The 21,450-nt window shown below is 48.8% G+C and overlaps 1 protein-coding gene across 6 annotated transcripts in view; it reads left to right on the top strand.

The window, feature by feature from the left end:
• Nucleotides 1-21,450, top strand: part of MAD1L1 (mitotic arrest deficient 1 like 1) — a 311,419-nt gene that overhangs the window by 153,068 nt on the left and 136,901 nt on the right. For 5 of the 6 annotated variants that reach the window (XM_059155782.1, XM_059155781.1, XM_059155784.1 and 2 more), the window contains one exon: nucleotides 12,794-12,934. In XM_059155782.1, coding sequence (XP_059011765.1) covers nucleotides 12,794-12,934 — 141 coding nt within the window. Of the gene's footprint in view, nucleotides 1-7,262; nucleotides 7,357-12,793; nucleotides 12,935-21,450 lie in introns of those variants that run through there. The other variant, XM_059155785.1, reaches the window with a different exon arrangement.

Raw genomic sequence — 21,450 nt, 5'->3', positions numbered from 1 at the left:
AAGCCCTGTGCCTTTCAGGATGTCGCTGGCCTCACAGGGGATGTGCGTTTGCTGCCTCGTCCCCCTGCCCCCAGCATCTCTGGGAGAGTGTGGGGAAAAGCGCTGTCTGCGAGACCCCAGGCTGAATTCTTGGGAACACAGCCCAGGTCTCCTGGCAGGGCTTCCCATCTCCCCCACCACTGGCATCGGTTCTGGGGCACTTTGCTCTCGATTTGTGGACATTTGACTCTGTCATGCTTCACTGGTCCTTACCCTGTCACTCCGTTGTCATCCAAGCTCTGGGCCAGCCTTCTGAAGTTTTCACCCTCAGCAATCCTTGCCCAGAATCCCCCAGGCGCCTCCTTTCCAGACTGTGCAGTATGATTTTCGGAATTCACTGGGGCAGTCCCGCCATGCCACCACCTGACTGAGGATCAGCTGCCTCAAGGAGTTGGTCTCTGGTCTTGATGGTTCCTTTATGATGAGCTGTTTTTAGTGTGACTGGACGGCCACAGCCATGCTTCTAAAACTACAGAATCTCGTTTAATATTTATTTGTTTCAGCTTTGCACTGGCCTGCAGCACACGTACATCAAGAGCTGTCCTAAGAGGACAAACCTGTGAGTCACAGGAAAGCCGGTCCCTTGTGCTCAGCTCCCAGATGGACAGCTAGTGCCATCGTTGGCACCCAGGATGCCCCCCTTTCCCATGCCACCGCGCAAGGCGATGCCTTTCTGCTTTGAACACTGCACACCCCCTTCCGTGTTTTTAAGTTTTATGTAAATGGAATCCTACAACATGTAATCTTTTGTATTTGCTTTCTCTTGCTCAAAATCAGGTTTCTGTGGGCAGTTACTTCCTTTCTGTTCTCTGAGTGGACCACATTATGCTTTTTCATGCATGCATCCGTGTATAATTTTTGAGTTTCTCCATTTCTGGGCAAGGGTGAATGGTGTTGGTGTGAATGTTCTCCACTTGTCTTTTGGTGCACTTAGATCTGAATTGGTGGCTGAGCACCCAGGAGTGAGCTGCTCTGCCACGGGCACGTGACGTGGGGCACGGGAGGGGTCCACTTCTGTGCATGCGACAGGGTGCACACCTGCTGTCAGTGAGCGAGCACACCTGTTGCCCCAGAGCCTGCTCTCACTGAAGCGTGTCATTCAACTAGGCAGCTGCATGTCAGTATGGGTGGTGGGTCTGCTTGTGTCTCCAGTTGTGTTTATTTCCCAGGGTGTGGATGGGGGCGGATACCTCTTCATGTGCCTCCCGGCTGGTGGAGGCCCCTCTAGTGAGGCCCCCGGCACACCCACTGACTAGTTTTCTCTCATCTGCTGTTCTCTTTATGATCAGTAAGAATTCCTCATGTGTTCTGCATGCTGGCCTTTAGTCAGGTCTTTGCACGCAGATGCCTTCTGCCTGTAGCTGGCTTTCACTCTCTCCAACTTAAAAGATCCAAACTGTAATGCAGTCTAATTTATCATGTGAAAATTCCTTGTTGGTTATCATTTCCCATGTCCTCTCTAGGGAACCCTCACCTGTCCCATGATCACTAATGTATGTGTCAGTATTATCTTCTTTTCCGCTTGGCCTTTCCACACTGAAGGCTCAGAGCACAAAAGCTTGGCTGTGTCATGGTGAGCTCCCCCCATCCTCCCCAGCAACTATGTCCTGTCAGTTCGACTTATGAAACGCTTCCTTTCTCACCACCCCACTGGGCTGCTTATGTGGTAAAACCAGGGTCCCCCTCTGCACCAGTCTGTTTCTCTCTCTTTTTCCCCAGACCACCCTGCCTGCATCCCTGGGACTCTGCTCAGCCCTGTTACCTGATAGAGCCAGTCCTCCCTCCCTGGCTGCCTCGGCTGGTGATGACCCTTTATGTTTTCATGTGGGGTTTAGAAGTCAGTAAGCCTGCTGAGATCTCTGTTGGGGGTGTAGCACCATTATGGTAAGGGTGCATCTGATCCATGAACATGGTATGTATGCTTCTGTGCTTTTAGGTCATCTCTTTTTCCTCTCAGTGTTTTATAGGGCTTTCTAGTAGACACCTCATAGATTTGTTTTTTGTGTGTTTTTGTTTCGTGCGTTATTATAAATGGCATCTTCTCTAAAGTTTGTTTTTCTAACAATTTTTTGCTGGCACAGAGAAATATAATTAAACTTTGATTATTGAATTTGATCCAGCAACATTCTAAACTTTTTTTAAATAAGCTATTTGTGGATTCCATTGGATTTTCTGTGTTCACAGTGTGTCACCTACTCATAATAGTTTTTACTTCCTTGTAGCTTTATGGCCATTCTCCCCTTCTGCTGCTGCTCAGGATCTCCAGCTCTGTTTCAAACAGAAGTGCTTTGGTAACAGGCATGTCAGAAGGAAAGTGTTCACACTTTCCCTGTTGCGGACTGTGGTGAAATTCCCTTCCAGTTCTCATTTGCTAAGAGCATTTTTGTTTATTGTCTTCACCATGAATAGATGTTGAATTTTTATCAGATGCTTTTTCTGCATGTACTGTGATGATCGTATGATTTTTCTTTACTCCGTTAATGTGGAAAATCAAATTAATTGATTTTCAAATGTTAAACCGAGCTGGCATTTCAGGAATAAGCAAACCTATGTATGATTTTCCTTCCCAAGTAATGCCTAGTTTGATTTGCTAGTAAGTCAGTTGGGGATTTTGCCTCTGTGTTTATGAGATTTTGACAACTAATTCTCATTTCTTCCAAAGTCCTTATAAGGTTTTGATGTCATAGATTTTTCTGGCTTGATAAAATGAGTTAGGGATTCTTTTTTTCTCTTCTCTGTGATGGCATTTGTGAGATCAGGGTATTTCTTCTTTAAGGGTTGGGTAGATTTCACCAGTGAAGAGATCTGTGCCTGTTGGGTTTTCTTGTTGGGAAGATTTTAAATTGGGGCTTTGATTTCTTTTAATAAGTTCAAAGTCATTTGGATTTTCTTTATGGATGATCATTCATCTTGATGATCTACAGCTGTGTCTTCTTTTTCAGTCTGGCTGTTTGGTTGTGTAAGTGCTCGCTCTCTCGAGCCGTCTCACGAAGAGTTTGTTGGTCTTACTGCTCACTTGAATGAACTGGCTTCTGGCGTTCTTGATTCTGTACCACATGTATTCTGCCTCATTAACTTCTATTTGTATACTTTTCCCTTTTCCTTTTTAATTTGTTGTTCTAACTTTTGAGCTACTTGATGATTGTTTTTTTCCCTCCTGTGCCTTTCAGGCTGTAAACATAGATGCGTGCTGTAGTTAAGATATGTTATATTTTTCTTATCATTCATTTCAAAATACCCGTTTAGTGTGACTTTTATTTTGACTACCAGGTTATTTAGAAATAAATTTAATTTCCAACATTTTGTGATCACCAAATTATTTATTTATAGCTTAGTTTCATTGTGTTAAAGACCACACTCTGGGATGTGTTGTATGACCCCCTAGGAAGCCGATGTTTGTAAATGGTCCATGTACCCATCAGAATCACGTGCGGTCTGCATTGTTGAATGCGGTGTCTTTTAAGTCTCTGCATATCAGTTGTTAATCATACTGTTAAGATTTTCCATGTCCTCTGTGATGTTTCTCCTTTTTTTTTCAATCCTGAGAGACCACCATTGGAATTTCCCAGCTTCACTGTAAGTTTGCCTATTTCTCCCTTTAATTTTGTCAATTATGGCAGCATATCTTTATTAGGCCCATATAGACTGAAAATAATTATCTTCCTGGTCCATTTAGCCTTTTATTATAATGAAATAGGCTTTATAATTTCTTTTGATCTTTGAATCTCCTTTGTGTGATATTAATACAGATGTTATCAGCTTCCTTTTAATATAGCCTTTGTGCCTTTTACTTTCTTAAGTTTTGTTATGATCGTTTCTTAATTATTTTATTATGATGTCGCTTCTACACAGGTTAGAGATAGATTTTGTAGTTTTATACAGTCTGAAAATCTTTGTTTTTTTTTTAGTTGATATATGTAATTTAGTTGCAATTAGTGATAGATTTGCCCTTTTTTTTTTTTTTCCAAAGAATTATTTATTTATTTTAGAGAGAGAGTGCACTTGGGCAAGTGAGTGAGAGCAGAGGGAGGGTCAGAGGGAGAGAGAATCCCAAGCAAACGCCCCACTGGGTGCTGAGCCCCACATAGGGCTTGATCTCCCAACCCTGAAAGCACAACCTGCGCTAAAAGCAAGAGCTGGAGGCTAACCTGACAGAGCCACCCAGGCGCTGGATAAACGTGCTTTTAGACTAACCACCTCACTACCTGCCTTTTGCTCGTGTTCTTTTTTGTTTGTTTTTAATACTTTGTTGTAGACTAACCATTTCCCCCTCATCATCTTGTCGTTATGCTTTAATGCAATTTTTTAGTGCCTGTTGTGATTACAACAGACTGTCACAGTCTCATAAAAAAATAAATACTTCTCTCTCTTCTAGATGATTCAAAGGATCTTAAAACACAGCATCTATTGAGCTTTTATCCATTTACAGACTATTATTGTCGAGCACTTTACACAACACACACACACACACACACACACACACACACATTCTGTAGCTGAAAACATACCATCGTTACATTTTTTTAAAAACGTGAATTCCAGGATAGTTACCATACTGTGTAATGTTTAGTGTCAGGTGTACAATAGAGCGAGTCATTGTTTCCATACGACACCCCGTGCTCAACTCCACAAGCGCATCCTTAGTCCCCACCACCTGTTTCCGCCCCACCTAGTGGGCGGAACACTGTGTTCTCTACAGTTGAGAGTCTGCTTTTTTGTCTGCCTCTTTTTCTTCTTTTGCTCATTTATTTCTTAAATTACACGTACGAATGAAATCACATATTTGTCTTTCTATGACTTATTTCGCTTAGCTTTATACTCTCTAGGACCATCCATGTCATTGCAAATGGCACGATTTCATTCTTTTCCTGGCTGAATAATACTCCACAGTGCGGAACGAATATATATATATCACAGCTTCTTTTTCCATTTATCAATCAGTGGACGCTTGGGATGCTCCCAAAGTTTGGCTATTATACATAATGTTGCGATAAACACAGGGGTGCATGTATTTTTTCTAATTAGTGTTTTCATATTTTTGGGGTAAATATCTAGTAGTGCAATTTTTAGATCATAATATAGCTCTCTTTTTAACTTTCTGAGGAACCTCCATACTGTTTCCAGAGTGGCTGCACCAGCTTGCATCCCCAGCAACAGCACATGGGGGATCCTTTCTCTCTGCACCCTCGCTGACACCCGCCGTTGCTTCTGTTGTTGATTTTTGCCGCCATGACAGGTGTGAAGTGGTACCTCCTGGTGGTTTTGACTGATGATGAGTAATGTCGAGCATCTTCCCATGTGGCTGCTGGCCCTCTGGTTGTCCTCTTTGGAGAATGTCTGTTCACATCTGCTGCCCCTTTTTCAACTGGATTATTTGTTTTTTGGGTGTTGAGTTTTGTAACTTCTTTGTATTTTGGATACTAACCGTTAATCAGAGATGTGATTTGAAAATATCTTCTCCCATTCACTTTTAGTTTTGTTGATTATTTTCTTCGCTGTGCAGAAGCTTTTTATTTTGATGAAGTCTCAGTAGTTTATTTTTACTTTTGTCTCCCCTGCCTCAGGAGACTTCTCGAGTAAGATGTTGCCACGGCCGTGCCTGTGTTCTCTTCTAGGATTTTAATGGTTTCCAGTTTCACATTTAGGCCTCTCATCCATGTTGAGGGTGTTGTGTATGCTGTAAGAAAGTGGGCCAGTTTCATTGTTTTGCATGTAGCAGTCCAGTTAGTTACTGTTGCCTTGTATGTTCATATAGATGTATAATACTCACCCTTTTAATTTTTTTTCATTACCACCTGCATCCCTGGGCATCCACCTGGGATCATTTCCTTGGGATCATTTTCTTCTGCTCACAGAATGCCCTTCGGTATGGGTCTGATGCTGAGCAATTAATTCAGTTTTTCCCAGTGTGAAAATGTGTTCCTTACAGTTTGACGTCTGAAGAATATTTTTGCTAGGTATGGAATTCTTGGTCAGCTGCCATGCAGCTGTGCCCATTGAGCCTGGACTTGTGTGTCTTTTGACTCAGACCGAGTGAGCACAGGAGCAAGCCACCTCCTTCCTGTGCCCAGTCCCTTGCCCACTGTCTCCTCTCCAGCTCTTTGTGGGTTTCTTTGTTTTCTGTTTTGTTTTAAGAAGGGATATAAATATTCTACTATACCTAGAATTATATTTTCATTAATAAACTTTGCTTTTGGGACAGTTTCTTTATAGGAAAATGGAGGCGATGGTACAGAGCCCCTGTATTCTTTCCTGGATCCCACAATTTGACCTAACATCCCGCATGTTCCGTGGCCATGGCTGTCAGGTTGAGTGCACTAGTTTGGGCACAGGACCACTAACTAACATCTGTGCTTTAAGGTCTGCTCGTGTGTGGGTCTGTGGGTTTTGACAAGTACATGTCATGTGTGGACCATTATAGTATTACACACAAACATGTATGTATGACTACTTCTGTTTTCTGCTAAAGATTTTAGGAAATTGGTACAATTTCATGCTTAAATATTTGGTGGAATTCCCAAGTGGAACCATCTGAGTCTGGTGCCTTGTTTTTAGGAAGGCTATTATTAATTCAACTTCTTTCAATAGATATAAGCCGACTCAGATTTTCTCTTTCTCTTCTTGCAAATGGTGGTAGTTTTTGCCTTTCCGGGAATTGGTCCGTTTCATGTAAGTTACCAAGTTTCTGGGCATGGGTTTGTTCATAATACTCCTATTCTTCTTCATATCCCCGCGATTAGTAGTGATGACCTTCTCTCACATCTGATATTAGTGTTTTCTGTCTTCTCCCTGTTGTTTAATCTCGGTCAGCCAGCTAGACATTGGTTTTGTTGATTTCTCTCAATTGATTTCCTGTTTCCAATTTCATTGATTTCTGTTCTAATTTTTATTACTTCTTTTCTTTTGCTTTAACTTACAGCGCTCTTCTTTCTTCAGTTTTCTAAGATGGGAGCTTAGATGATTGATTTCAGTTTCTTTCCTAAACTAAAATAAGCATTCGCTGTTCCCTCTAAACCCTGCTGCGTATTGTGTTAAGTTTCATTTCATTTAGTTAAAAACACTGTTCTGTTTCTCTTAAGACTTCTGTGACCCATGTGTTTTTTAGAAGTGTTGTTTAATCTCTAAATAGTTTGGGGTTTTCCAGCTATCTTCCTGTTATTGACTTCCATTTTAATTCCAGAGTGCTCTGAAAGCTTACTCAGTATGATTTCTGTTCTTTTAATTGTGTCCAGGTGTGTTTTATGGCCCAGAATGTGGTCTGTCTCGGGTGAATGTTCTACGCGAGCCGGAGAAGAATATGTGTCCTGCTGGTGGCGGGTGAAGTATTTTATCAATGTCAATTAGATCCCTTTGATTGATGGTGCTATTTGGTGCAACTATATCCTTACTGATTTTCTGCCTGCTGGATCTGTCAATTACTGATAGAGGGTGTGGAAGTCTCCAGCTACACTAGGAGATACATCTGTTTCTCCTTGCTGCTTTATCAGTCTTGCCTCACAGATTTCGACCCTCTCTTGTGAGGTGCATGTGTGTTTAGGACTGGTATGTCTTTTTTTAGGAATACTGACCCCTTTATCATTATGGCATGCACCTCTTATCTCTGATAGGTATTTCTTTTTTCCTGAGGTCTGCTTTGCCTGAGATTAATAAATTTACCCCGTCCGCTTCATTGTCTTTTGATTGAGGTTAGCACAATGTATCCTTCTCCACCCCTTAACTTTTATGTCTGTGTTTGTAATGTGGGTTTTTTATAGACATATAATTGGGTCCTTTTCTTTCTTTCTTTTTTTACTCCATGTTGACCGTATCTTTCAGTTAGCGTGTCTCAGTCACTCACAGTGATACTGATCCAGTTGTTCGGCAGCCATGATGTTTCTTGCCATTTTCTGTGTGGACACTTGTTCTTGGCTCTTTTTCATTCTTCCCTATTGATCTGCCTGGTTTGGTTTTCAGGAGCGTCTTACAGGACTCCATTTTTTTCTTTTTCTCTGTTAACTCACGAATTACAGTTCTTAAGTGATGTGTTCTTACGGTGGTCCTTAAGTGTGCGGTTGTATCCGACTCAGAGCCCATTTTGAAGCAGCGCTGTCCCTCTTCCCAGGGCATGCAGGAGCCTGACTCTACTGCACCCCCAGGCCCTCCCTCTGTCCCTTTTCACTGCACTACCACTGACTCACCTCCCCACTGAGGCATGGTGGCCAGTGCAGACTGAGGAAGGGACACACTGGTTTGGCTGTCACTAGCCCCTTCTCTGAAGCTCACGCTTTCTTTATGTAGATCGAGCTTCTGACTGCTACCAACTGCTCCTCTCTGGAGAATGCTTCCACATGCTGTTTCTGTCTGAGGATGTCTGTATTTCCTCTTCACTTTCACCCAGCATTTTCCTCTTAGCGCTTGGACGTTTTCACTCCCTCTTGTTCTCACGTGCCACCTCGCTCTGTTGGGGTTTCTCTGTCTTTGGTTTCCTGAAGTTTGAACAGGAGGTGCCAGAGTGTAGATTCTGTGGTATTGATCTTGCTTTAGGTTCTCTGAGCTCGCTGGATCTGAGGTTTGGAAGATCTCCCCTGATGACGAAGTCTTTGCTCGGCCACTGGTGTCTCAGTGCAGCTTCTACCCCTTTCATAACTGCCCCATCTTATTCTGAGATGCTCTGCTTTTCTCTTTATTTCTCTCTCTCTCTTAATTTCAGTTTGGGAAGTGGCTATTGCCACATGCTGTGTCTTTGTTTCCTCTGGTTCTTCTATGCCCGTTTCATCCTTCCACTCTGTTCCTGTGTTGTTTTATCCTTTCTCTTATTTTTGTGTTGATGGGCTGGCTCATTAGTTTTCAGGGTTGCTAATGCAGACACTAAAGTTATAGACTTCCTGCTGAATTTTTTCTTGCATTGTTTTCCTCTCTCACATTTTTCTCCATGTCTCCTCTTTTAGAGGTTCTCACGCGTATTTAATGTAGCAGGTGCTTAATGATATCTTTATCCCTGTTGGAACAATTTAAGGCCCCAGGCCTCCCTTAAAGGCTTTTATTGTATTTTATATTAGCTCTTTGTTTCCTGAATTTCTGTTTCTGATTTGTATGTCACTGGATGGTACCTCCACATCACAAAGTTGAGAAGTTATGAACAGGTGCACAGTGAGAAGCACATCTCTACCTGCCTTGCCCTGCTCACCCATATGAAGGCGGCCAGGGGTCTGGCTGAGCTTCCAGAGAGTGTGTGCGCGTGCGCATGCGCATGCGCCTGTGCTGTGCGCATGCGCCTGTGCCCTGTGCCGTGCGCGTGCCACTCCTTCCCCACCTCCTGCGCGACTTTAGCGTCTTAGCTATTTAAGTGTCTAGTGTCGCCGCTGTGCGTTCCTCGTTGGCAGGCCAGGAGCTGCATTCATGCGCCCTGTCCCACCCTAGAGTCTGGGCACCTGGTGACCTCACGCAGTCACGGTTGCCTGCGTCCTGGGGTCCGTCCTGCGTGGCCTCCTCTGGGGAAGCTGTTGCTTCCTCCACCCTCCCCGCCCTGTTGCCGCAGCGTCTTCCCGCCCTCCCCGAGACACGCTTTTGGGGCCTCGGCCAGGCTCTCGCGCTCCGGACGGGCTGCGGGCTGCTGCAGCTGAGGCTGCGGCTTGTGGTCACTTCTGGAAGTTACTTGACGTGGGTGGTTCCCCTCCTGTCCTGCCCTTCCTCACAAATGTTATCCCCTGTTCTGCCTGGACCCTCGGCAGCTGGCTCCCGACTGTCCGGCTTGTCCCCTCATGTTCTCTTATGTAGCTCCCAGTGTCTCTTTAGCTACGGCCCCCATTGCTGTGTTACCTACTTAAGTGTTTGAATTGTTTGTTTACCTTGTTGAGCTTCATTTAGTCTGCTTTTTGTCTTTGTTCTAAACTTGCTTATTGTTTCTTGCTGATACGGTAAATCCCTTTATTGACACACACCCTGTGAACCTTTTCTTGCGCTTCTGGTTGTTCTACTACCTGATGCTGTAGATTTCATCCTCCTCCTCCTTGTGTTTGCGGGTCTGTTTTCAGTTGTGCTCTGCTCTGTGATCTAGTTTTATTTTTATTTCGTTTTACTATGACCTTACGATCCTTAGAACTTTCTCTTTGGAACTAGTTTGACACTTGGAGTGAGGTTCTGCTTTTCTAGCCAGGAGCTCTGTATCCTCCTGTCACGTGCCTGCATGCACCTGCAGCCTTGGGCTGCCTTGTGGTCGTCCGCCCACAGGCAGTGCTGGTGTGCCTATGAGCGTGCGCCACTCTCGGTTTTGTTCTAAAGATTGCCCACTGGGGAGACTGACTTTTTCAATCCTGGTTCTCTGATCTTCCCTCCTGTTCAGGCACCACATTTTTTTGCTTCTCCCCTGTGTGGGGGGCTAATTCCATTCCACCCCAGGAAGCTCCTGGCCCGGACTCCAGGGCTGCCCACTCACTCAGGAGGAGAGTGGGGCGGTTAGGGTCCATTTACATGAGAGGGTGGCGCACGTGTGAGGGACCACATTCCTTAGGACCACGGGCCGGAGTATTTTGGTGTGGGGAGTCCCCCAGGGCGGGCCTGTTCTTCAGGAACCTGGGAGTTGCAGCTCATCCAGACACTGGTCAGGGCCATCTTGCCAGCTGTGAGAGTAGCATGTCACCTCTGGGCTCTGTCTCTGCCATGGCTCAGCAGCACCAGAAGAGGCAGACCCTCTGCCCCTGTGAACCAGACATGGTCGTGCCTGCAGCTGCTGGCTGGTTTGCTCACACACCCAGCACACGCTGGGGCTCAGGGGGCGGAGGTGGATGTGCAGCCTTCGGAGGGCTTGGCAGCAGCGATCTCTCAGTTTGTACTCGGGGCGCGTCTCCACGGCTTCCGCGGCCCTGACCGGATGTCTGTTTGTTTAGGGATTAATCACCAGCATTTGCTCAAGTGGAAACGAAGCAAACTTCACCACAAGTGGAATCACTCATTAAAAAGTCATTATCAAATCAAACCGGCACATTTCTTGGTCTTTTACTAGTAATGACAAAACAATCTCTTGAACCGGTGCGGCAGACCATGGATCTGCTAGTTCATGCACTCCTCCTTCCGTCCTCGGCTCCCCGGGAACGTGATAGAGGAGCCTCGTGTGGAAGAGCAGTGTTGGGGGGTGGAGGGGGTCAGCGGAGGAGATGACTGCAGCTTGTTCTTGAAGGGAAGCCCCCCACACCGCCCCTCGCCCTCTGGGCCAGCAGCGCTCTGGTAGCTCCAACTGAAAAAGTCAATACCAAGATAGAGCGTTCCAATGAAATGAGGAGCCTCCATAAACCTTCCTTTGGAAACAGATTTCCCACGGATGTGCGACCAGTGCCAGGTGGATTTGTAACTTTAATTTCTCACTTATTGAATTTCTTGTCATCGGCTAATTGTGGAATCCACGCTGGAGTGATGAGCGGGTCTGAGGCTTGTGAGCTCTGCCCCTCCTCCAGTCCTACCCGAGAAGGAGGGCCTCTCCCACCAAGAGGACGCTAAGTCAGGGGCTGTTGCAGGTCCATGAATGTGCCTTTGAGCCTGTGCTGGTACAGGCGGTCTGGGTAGCGTGTCCGGATGGGAGGGACTGGGGTCCTGAGGGACCAAAGCAGTGCCAGGGCTGGCGCAGGACATGCCTGTGAACCCGTGGAGATCTGTTTGCCAACATGGATGAGATCACTGGGCCTCACTTACGGGGCAGTGCGCGGACGCAGCGTCTGTGACGGCATCGATCCTCCCACCCGTCCTTTGAGACTGGTAGCTTACCCCACTAGTCTGGGAACGGAGGATAGGGGTGAGTGCTCGGGCCTCCGGTGCCCAGCTGTCCCAGTAGAGCTGGGACAAACCAGCCCCAGGCAGAGGCCATGGAGCTCTGTGTCCTGCATTCCGCAGCATCAACCTCTCTGGGCGCCTGTTTGTAGAACTGACTCTCAGGCCCCACCAGACCTGTGGAGACGAAGCTGACCTCCCCCAAGCGCCCCAGGATGTTCGCATGCACAAGGGTATGAGAAGCATGCTCAGAGCACCTGGGCTTCTGCACGATGACTTGATTTTCTCCACATGGGCTTCCCAGGTGACAGCACGGAGGCAAATGGGGTGCCTGTCCCCAGCTCAGGCTGAGGAAGAATCCAGGCCCCTAGGGAGTGAGAAAGGGCGGTGGGCAGCTCACAGGGGAGACAGCAGCTCTTCTCCTGGCATGGGCGCCCTTTGTGCAGGCCCTCCAGAGCCTCTCAGTTGCTGGGACCTAAGGACCCGGGGACCTTAGGTCGCTGTTGCCTTTCCTGGTTGGCCTCCAGAAGCTTGTCTCCCTCCGTCAACACATGGAGAAGGCATCTTGCAGTTGTGGGCAGGAGAAGCCATGCACCTCTTCCAGCGTCCTGACTCTGGTGCATGCTCAGCCTCAGCAGGTGTTCTCATAGGGCCCCACTGGGCACGCTGCTCTGTGGCTTGGTCCTCCCACTGTGTGGTTGGTACCGCCTCCCGTGAAACCTGGGTGTGCCTGCTGGAATGGGGTAGAGGGCTTCTGCACAGCTGGGGGCATCAGCAGGCTCAGGGAGGGGTCTCTGGCCTCCCAGGTCTCCACTCACCTGCAGCTCAAGGCCAGGCCATTGTGGGGAGTGTCTGGATCACGGTTGGACCCTGGTCACACCCAGGCTGCTGGTTTAGAGCAACTCGGGGCCATATGGTGGCCTGGCTGGGTTTTGTCAGGTCATTGCGAATCTAAACAGTCATGAACGGTCATGAACTTCTTGAGGAGCCTGACCCCTGCCCTCTGTGCCCACAGGAGCGGGACGGCATGCGCGCCATCCTGGGTTCCTACGACAGTGAGCTGACTGCAGCCGAGTACTCGCCCCAGCTGACGCGTCGCATGCGTGAGGCCGAGGACATGGTGCAGAAAGTGCACGCGCACAATTCGGAGATGGAGGTGAGTGTACGGTGGGCGCAGGGCCAGCCACCCGGCTGGCTTCCGCATGCTGGCCCCGCTTGCGACCTGGTGGCCCGGGAGAGGGTGGCCCACCAGGGGACCGCTGCTAGTACAGTGTCACAGACAGACCTTCAGTTCTGATTGGAAAGGTTAGCTCCAGCCGTGCTGAGGGAGTCATCATAAATATAAGTGCATTAATAGCCATTTTATTACGACACATTTGGCTCCACATGAAACATTAATGAAGAGGGATTTGCAGGGAAGGCTCCCTGACACCTTCAGTCGTCCCTGGCATTTTTTTCATTGAGAGATTCCTCCTGTCTGTGTGCGCCCTGTGCGCCCTAATCAGTTAATTACGAGGCTGACAGATCTGGTACCTCTGGTGCCATCTGTTTGAGTTTTGTGTATGTCGGGTGAGGAAGGGCTGTCACTGACCGGCGTGGTTACCCCGTCTTAGCTCACTGGACCTGCACATCTGGCCCCTGGCCCTGAGGCTTCCAACATGGGCTCGCCCCTCCCACCAACGGCTTTTAGCAGAGGCTTTGGCGGACAGATGGGCACCCAATTTGTCTCAGCTCCCTGCCATGGGCCCCACTCGCCTCCTAGTCTTCCCTTCCTGGAGTCCTGCCTACTTGCTCAGGACTGGCCTAGTCTCAGCAGAGAAGGTCCCTAACTCTCTCCTCCCCCTTACTGTGGTCAGCAGTGTAGTACGGCATCACCCAGCCTTCCCATCCACCCACCTCTGGAATCCTGGGCGAGTCTAGACAGGTAGAAGATGCCCAGACTTGGCCAGCGTCACTACCACCACGGTCTGTTCCTCTCTGTCCTGGTCACTGTTGTCTTTGCTCCTGGATGTGGGCACAGCTGGGCCCCTCCAGAAGCAGGCGAGCCCCTTGTTGGTTTCCTGCCCTTCTCCCAGGCCCCAGTGACCCAGATCTGCATTGGGAGAGACACTCCCCAATGCATAACTCTGGCTTCCTGGGATCCCCGTCTTTGAGGCTGGGTGCTGACCCTGAGATGCAGCCTCAGAGCCCGTTCACTGGCTCTGCTCCCTGTCCTGCCTGCTAGAACAGAGGCCCGGGTCCTCCCAGCAGAACATCCTGTCTGGTCCTTCTTCACGTGCCCTCCTCACCCTGTCGTCTACAACAGGCTCTGTTAGCCTCCACAGGAGCAGCACCCCCACACACACTGGGCCCAGGTTGCTGCCTGCAGGGTGGACCGAGCATAGGGAGACTGGCGGCCCACAGGTTACTGTCCCCTGGCCTTTCTGGAGCATCAGCAAGCAGGTGAAGTGAAGCTTACTCAGGTGTTAGTGATCAGCAGCCCCCCCCCTACACACACACCCCAGCCTTTGGAGTGTGGAGGCCATGGTTGGGTCAGCGCATCCCCGGGGTTGGACCTGGAGTGGTCCCATCCTGCTCAGAGGCTTGGGTCTACCCATGTGGAGAACTGTGCGCCTCCCAGCCCCCACCAGGTGGCAGCAGACAAAGCCACGGGTCCTGCTCCTGTGTCCAGGCCTTGGGTGGGGACAGGCAGTGTCTCTTCATCCTCTGTTCCCACTCTCATTGCTGAGCCCCTCTCTCGTCATCTGTGCTGGAAGCAGGCTGGCTTCCAGGAGGCTGACAGGTGGCTCTCCGACACGCGTCCTGGGGGCGGTGTGGGGGTGCAGTGAGGGTAAGGGACACCATGACAAGGCCTGCCATGTGCGCGATCCACAGAGCTCCTTCTGCTGGAGGACCGTGTGCCTGATGAGCTCAGTTTGGCTGCTGGAGCTGAGGCGCCTCTGCTCTCGGGGTTGTGCGCGGATCAGGATGAGGCGCGCATGGGAGGGGCCTGCGAGGAGCTCTGGCTCATCCACTTGTGGGGATGTCCGTCATCCTCGCAGAGAGCCCACTTCGCTCATGCTGTCCCATGCTGTCTGGGCTAGTCTGGCTAGTTCTCCGGCAGCCCGAGCAGGGGCGGCCCCACTCGATGATGTCACAGAAGAGCTCCAGGTAGCACGGACGCAGACGGCCCCTCTCTGTGGTCACTGGAGGACGAGAGCATGGTAGACAGGTAGAAAAAGTGGGAAAGCACAAAGTCCTTCTTGTTCCCGGGCGTCACAGCCTCGGTCCCGGCAGGGGCACAGAGATCAGGCTCCCTCCACAGGCCCCGCAAGGTAATCAGGCTTCCCCACAAGGGGTCAGTCTCACGTGGGCCTGGGGGTGGCTCTGTCAGCGTCTTGGAGGTTGTGCAGCCCTTAGAGGGAACGGCCCAGGTTCAGTCCATACCTTCTCCCACACTGGCTCTCTGGCAGCACCAGGACTACCCGCTTCCCCTGTGGGAGGCTATTGCCCCCGAGCACCACCCAGGGGAGGTCTGAGTCAGGGAGAAGGAGGCCCAGCTTTAAGAACTAATCCCTTTGTAGTGAAAAGAAAGGGATTCAGAGGGGGTCGGTGGTGGGTCCCAGGTTCAGGAAAGAGTTGCATGAGCTCAGGGATGACGTGGAGGTGAAGGTGACCGTGCCTGCTTTTCCAGAGCAGTGGCACCAAGATCAGCCCACCCAGTAATGCCAGCAGTGAGAGGTGGGAGCACTGTGTGGCAGCTGGTGCCGAACAGCTCTGCCCCTCCCACCGTCACCGTCTGTGACAAGCTTCAGTCTCTGAATGGGTGGGGTGGCGGAGGGGCTAAGCCAGCTTAGCAGGTGCCCTTGGGCAGGCACAGGGAGAGAGCTGCTCCAGGGGACCCTCTGTTCAGTAGCGGGGAAGGTGGGGGTACTGGGAGTTTGACAAGCTCCCCTACTCCTTGCGAGCCGCTGCCTTTCGCTCCTTCAGCTTAATCAGGTTGTTCTGATGTGGAGCACGTTTTGAGTCCGGCAGACACATTTCAGTGGAACAAGCTGGAAGTGTTGAGATTGGGAGAATCCCAGTAGCGTGTCTCTGGTGAAGTTTGTGCCGTTTTGCATGGATTTTGTTTATTCCACTTAATAAAGCGGCTGCAGAAGTTCGTAGCCTATGTCACGAACCTTCCTGTGTCGACAGAGCTATAAATATGCAGCTCACACCACCCTGATTCCACATATCAGCCTGATTTGTTTTTCTGATTTATTTAATTAAAACAGATTGCGGTGCTGCTGGCTTCATGAAGGTATGCGGAAAATCCCAATTTCCAATGATTCTCATGGGAGCCCGATGACGGTGCTCGGGTCCTCCTGTCTGGCCAGGGCTGGTTTGGCCTAGGGCCCACTTTTCCTACTTAGGAAAGTAGCCACTTACTGTCCTTGCATGAAGAACTTGGGGTCACTATCCTGTGAAAAAAACACAAAAAACTGAAAAATCTGTAGACAGCATTGAAAGGCAGTCACTGTGTGGTGGACAAAGGGAGATGAGAAGGGGTCAGTGAGACGAGCCAGGCACAGGGACCCCTCTTTGGGGAGTGCTCTCCGAGTGCATGGGCAGGGAGACTCATGGGAGACAGGTGTTGGGTGGAGGCTTGGGCTCTCGTGCTGAGGACTGAGGGAGGAGGTGGGGGAGTAGGGCTGGTGGCAGGCTCTGTGCGGACACATCAGCGGAGCCCTGGCCTCCGGGGTTGGGGACTGGCCCTGTTGGACCCCTGGGGAAGGGCGGACACTGGACTTGGCAGACCGGCATCCCAACCGCCCTGAGGCGGGAGTGGCGGATACAGATTGCATTCATCCAGCGGTACAGTGTGATGTTTAGGTGTCCACGCCTGTGGTGCAGTGACCACCACAGTCCAGCTTGTCACCCCTGCATCACCTGGCCTAGCTCAGCCGGTTTTTTCCTATAGCAAGAATATCGAAGATCTGCCATCAGCACATTTCAGGCACGTGGGGCAGTGCAGTGCTCTGGTCCTGTCACCGGGCTGTGCTCGAGGTCTCCAGGTGTTGTTCACCTCCCACCGGCAGGGTGCACGCATGCGCCCACACCTCCCCGGCCCTCCCACCCCTGCCCCTGGCAGTCATGTTTCTCTTCTCAGTTTCTGTGAGTTCAGCGTTTTCAGATTCTGCATGTAAGTGAGGTTTTGTAGTGTTTTTCTTTCCAGTTCTGTTTTAAGTATTTTTCACTTAGTGTGATGTCCTCCAGGTTCGTTCATCTTGTCACAGATGGCGGGGCCTACGGCCTCTTCGCTTCCTCGTCTGTTGGCCACTGGCGGGCATTGTGCCTGCTCCTGGGTCTCGGCTGCTGCGACCGGTCCCATGACAAACCTGGAGTGCAGGCACTGATTTGCGGGAGTGACTTTATTTCCTGTGGACATGCTTCTAGCAGTTGGAGTACTGGATCACATGGGTCATATTTCTATTTTTAATCTTCGGAAGAGCCTCCGTACTGTATCCCGCGGTGGCTGCGCCACTGCACATCCCCTTCTGCGCCGGGGTCTGGTTGGGGATCCCCACACAAACAAGTGTGAGGTGAGACCCCACGGTGGTCCTCATGTGAATTTCCCTGATGGTGAGGGCTGCTGAGCATCTTCTCATGTGCTGGTTGGCCATTTGTATCCTCCAGTAAAGTTTCTATGTTGATCGTTTTCCCATTTTTAGTTGGGTGTTTGGGTTTTTTTGCTAATCAGGTTGCACAAGTTCCTTACATGTATGGCATGTTAGCCCTTCATCCGATAGATGGTTTGCAAATATCTCCTCCCATTCTGTATTTTCTCCCATTGCCTTGAATTTTGCTGATGGTTTTCTGTGCTGTGCACTAGCTTTTGAATTGGATGTAGTCCCACTAGTTTATTTTCACTTTTGTTGCCTGTGCTTTAGGTGTCAGATTAAAAGAAGTCAGTCACGGGGCGCCTGGGTGGCTCAGTGGGTTAAGCCGCTGCCTTCGGCTCAGGTCATGATCTCAGGGTCCTGGGATCGAGTCCCACATTGGGCTCTCTGCTCAGCAGGGAGCCTGCTTCCCTCTCTCTCTCTCTGCCTGCCTCTCAGTGTACTTGTGATTTCTCTCTGTCAAATAAATAAAAATCTTTAAAAAAAAAAAGAAAAAAAAAAAAGACTTTTAAAAAGAAGTCAGTCACCAAGGTGAATGTCAATGAGCTTTTCCTGTTTTCTTCTAGGATTTTTCTGGTTGCAGATCTTTGTTCTGTGTTGATTTTGTGTGTGTGGTGTGAGATTGGGGATCTGTTACTGTTGTTTTCCACGTGGATGTCCAGTTTTCTTAACACGGTCCCTCGAGAGCCTGTTCTTTCCCTGTTGCAAATCCTTGGCACCTTTGTCAAGTGCTAGTTGAGCATATATGCATGGGTTTACTTCTGGGCTTTGTGTTCTGTCCCATTGGTGTGCGTGTCTGTTCTTAGGCTGTTATACTGGTTTGATTACAACCGTTTTATGGTAGTTTGAAATCAGGAAGTATGATGCTCCAGCTTTGTTCTCCTTACTCAAGATTTCTGTAGCTACTCAAAGTCTTTTGCGGTTCTATACAAAATTTAGAATTCATTTTTATGTTCCTGTGAAAAAATTTTGTGGTTTGCACTGAATCTATACTTTGCTTTGGATAATATGGACATTTTAACAGTAGTATGTCTTCCCATTCATAAGCATGAAGAATATCTTTTTATTTATCTGTGTCTTGTTATGTTTCTTTCATCAGTGTCATAGCTTTCAGTCTACAGGTCTTTCACCTCCTTGCATAGATCTATTTCTAAGTGTTCTATTATTTTTTTTTTATGCTGTTGCAATAGAATTGTTTTCTTTTTTGAATTGTTCATTGTTAGTACATAGAAACACACCTGACTTTTGCATGTCAATTCTGTATCCTGCAACTCTACAGAATTCACTGGTGAGTTCTAATGGATTTCTGGTGGAGTCTTGTTTGCTACACGTTAGATCATGTCACCTGCAGGGACACTTTTACTAATTCCCTGCAGAATTGGATGTCTCTTACTTCTTTTTCTTATCTGATTGCTCTGGCTAGGACTTCTAGTACCATGTTGAATAGGAGTGGAGAGAGGGCATCCTTGTCTTGTTCCTGACCTCAGGGGGAGATCACTACCTTCTCACTGCTGAGTATGACGTGACCTGTGGGCTTGTCCTGTGTGGTCTTTATTATGGTGAAGCACTGTGTGTTGGTATCTAATTGATTTTTATCATTAAAGCATGTTAAGTTGCATCAAGTGCTGTTTGTGCATCTGTTGAGATGATCATATGATGTTTATTCTCCATCCCATTAATGTGGGACATCCCATTGACAGATTTGTGCATCCTTGCATCCCGGTGATAGATCCCACTCAGTCATGGTGTGTGACCCTCTTTTTTTTTTTTTTTTTTTAAATTTATTTATTTGGGACTAAAAACATACACATGTGGAGGGGAGGGGCAGGGGGAGAGGGAGAGAGAGAATCCTAGGCAGACTCTATGCTGAGCATGGAGCCTGACGTGGGGCTGTCAATCCCATGACCTGGAGATCACAACCTGATCCAAAAATCAAGAGTCAGATGTTCAACCAACAGAGCCACTCGTGCACACACATTGTGACCCTATTAATGTACTGTGGAAAATGGTTTTCTAGTACTTTCTTGAGGATTTTTGCATCTGTGTTCATCAGAATACTGGACTGTGGTTCGGTTTTCTTGTAAGATCTTTGCCTGACTTTGGCATCAGGCTAATGCTGGCCTTGTAAGAATGAGTTTGGAAGTGATCCTTTCTCTGGTTTTTTGGAGGAGTTTGAGAAGAATTGGTAATAATTCTTCTTTAAATGTTTGGCAGAGGGGTGCCTGGGTGGCTCAGTTGGTTAAGCGTCTGCCTTCAACTCAGGTCATGATCCCAGGGTCCTGGGATTGAGTCCCATATCAGGCTCCCTGCTCAGTGGGGAGTCTGCTTCTACATCTCACTCTGCCCCTTCCCCCGGCTCATGCTGGCATGCTCACTCTCTCTGTTGCAAATAAATAAATGAATAAGTCTTTTTTCTTTTATTAAATAGATGTTTGGTAGAATTCACTGGTAAAACCAACTGGTCCTGGGACTTTTCTGTGTTGGGAGATTTTTATTACCAATTCAACCTTCTTACTTGTTACTGGTTTGTTTGGATCTTCTGTTTCTTCCTGGTTTATTCTTCTTCTTTTTTTTTTCCCCCCAAGATTTTATTTATTTGACAGAGCACATATAGGCAGAGCAACAGGCAGAGGGAGAAGGAGAAGCAGACTCCTCGCTGAGCAGGGTGTCTGATGCGGGTCTTGATCTCAGAACGCTGGGATCATGACCTGAGCTGAAGGCAGACCTTAACCACTGCACCACCCCCACATCCTTTTTCATGGTTTTATTCTTGAGATTCTTGAGAGCTCGAGTCTGTCCGTTTCTTTCAGGTTGTTCTGCATATTGGTAATTGTCACTAGTAGTTTTTTACGCACCTTCGTATTTCTGTGTTATCTGTTGCAATGTCTTTTTTCGTTTCCAATTTTCTGTCAGGTATCTGTGTGTGTGTGTTTTTTTACTGAGTTTTGCGAAAGTTTTGTCACTTTTATCTTTCCAGAGCAGTTCTTTGTTTCTGTCCTCCTCTATGGATAGTCGTCTCAGCCCGTGATCTGTGGGGTCACAGCGGAGACTCCTGCCCCACACCTTGCTGATGTCCCAGGCCAGTCCTTTGTTTCCTGTCTTGGAGCAGGAACGTGGTGACTTTGGGACTGGCTTCTTTGTGTCTGGCTCCAAATTAAACCTCTGTGACAGTGGTTCTTGAACTTGGTGCATGTCCAAAGGGCGTGAAGGGCTGTGGGTCCCTCCCTATAAGGCTGTGACTCTGGGAGTGTGGGGGTTGAGCTGAAACATTGTCCCTATGGCAAATTCCCAGGTTACCTGACCGCACCGGTCCCCACTCACACTCTGAGAGCCCTGCCCGCTGAACGGGAGGGACCGAGCCCTGCACTGGGTCCGAGGCACACCAGGGAGAGCCTCATGGTGCCTGGGTATGCTCTGCGTATGGAGAGGTGTCGGCCGCTTGGGTCACAGCAGCAGTGGCCTCGGGGTATGGATGTCTCCTTCTGATGGGCTGCACTGCCACCAGGGTCGCCTGACAGAACCCGGGCCCTGGGCTACCATGCAGCCCCGGGAGCATCCTACCGCTGGTATGGCAGCAAACTTGTCTTATGGCTGCTGTCCATGCAGGGTGGGCTCTTTGGGGCCTCTGCCAGACCAAAACCACGAGTGGGCATGGGTTGGGGCCAATGACTGGTCGGTGTCTCCTTTTCCCTTCTTCTTGAAGTAGAGAAAAGGCAGGAAGTCTGAGAAGTAGAGAAAAGGCATTTGAAGTAGAGAAAAGGCAGGAAGTCTGAGGCTTCTGTCTCATTCCTTCTGTGCAGCCTGTGACTTCGGCGCACCCTGGACTCCCTGGGCTTGCACCTCCCTGCTCCTCTCTGTAAGGCATGTGGAGACTGTGTTCAGCATCTTCCCCAACCCTATCAGACCGTTCTCCCACTGCCCGTCCCGGCCTGTGGGTCGGCCCCTCTGCTGGGCCCGGGCTCCGCTGCCGGCGGGTGCTGATCCTCTGTCGCGGCTTCTCACCTCCAGATAAAAATAGCCACACAAGGTC

Source organism: Mustela lutreola, chromosome 17 (assembly GCF_030435805.1).
Source record: "Mustela lutreola isolate mMusLut2 chromosome 17, mMusLut2.pri, whole genome shotgun sequence".
Taxonomy (NCBI): Eukaryota; Metazoa; Chordata; class Mammalia; order Carnivora; family Mustelidae; genus Mustela; species Mustela lutreola.
The sequence above is the reverse complement of the archived record's forward strand: the minus strand, read 5'-3'. Positions and strand labels throughout refer to the sequence as shown.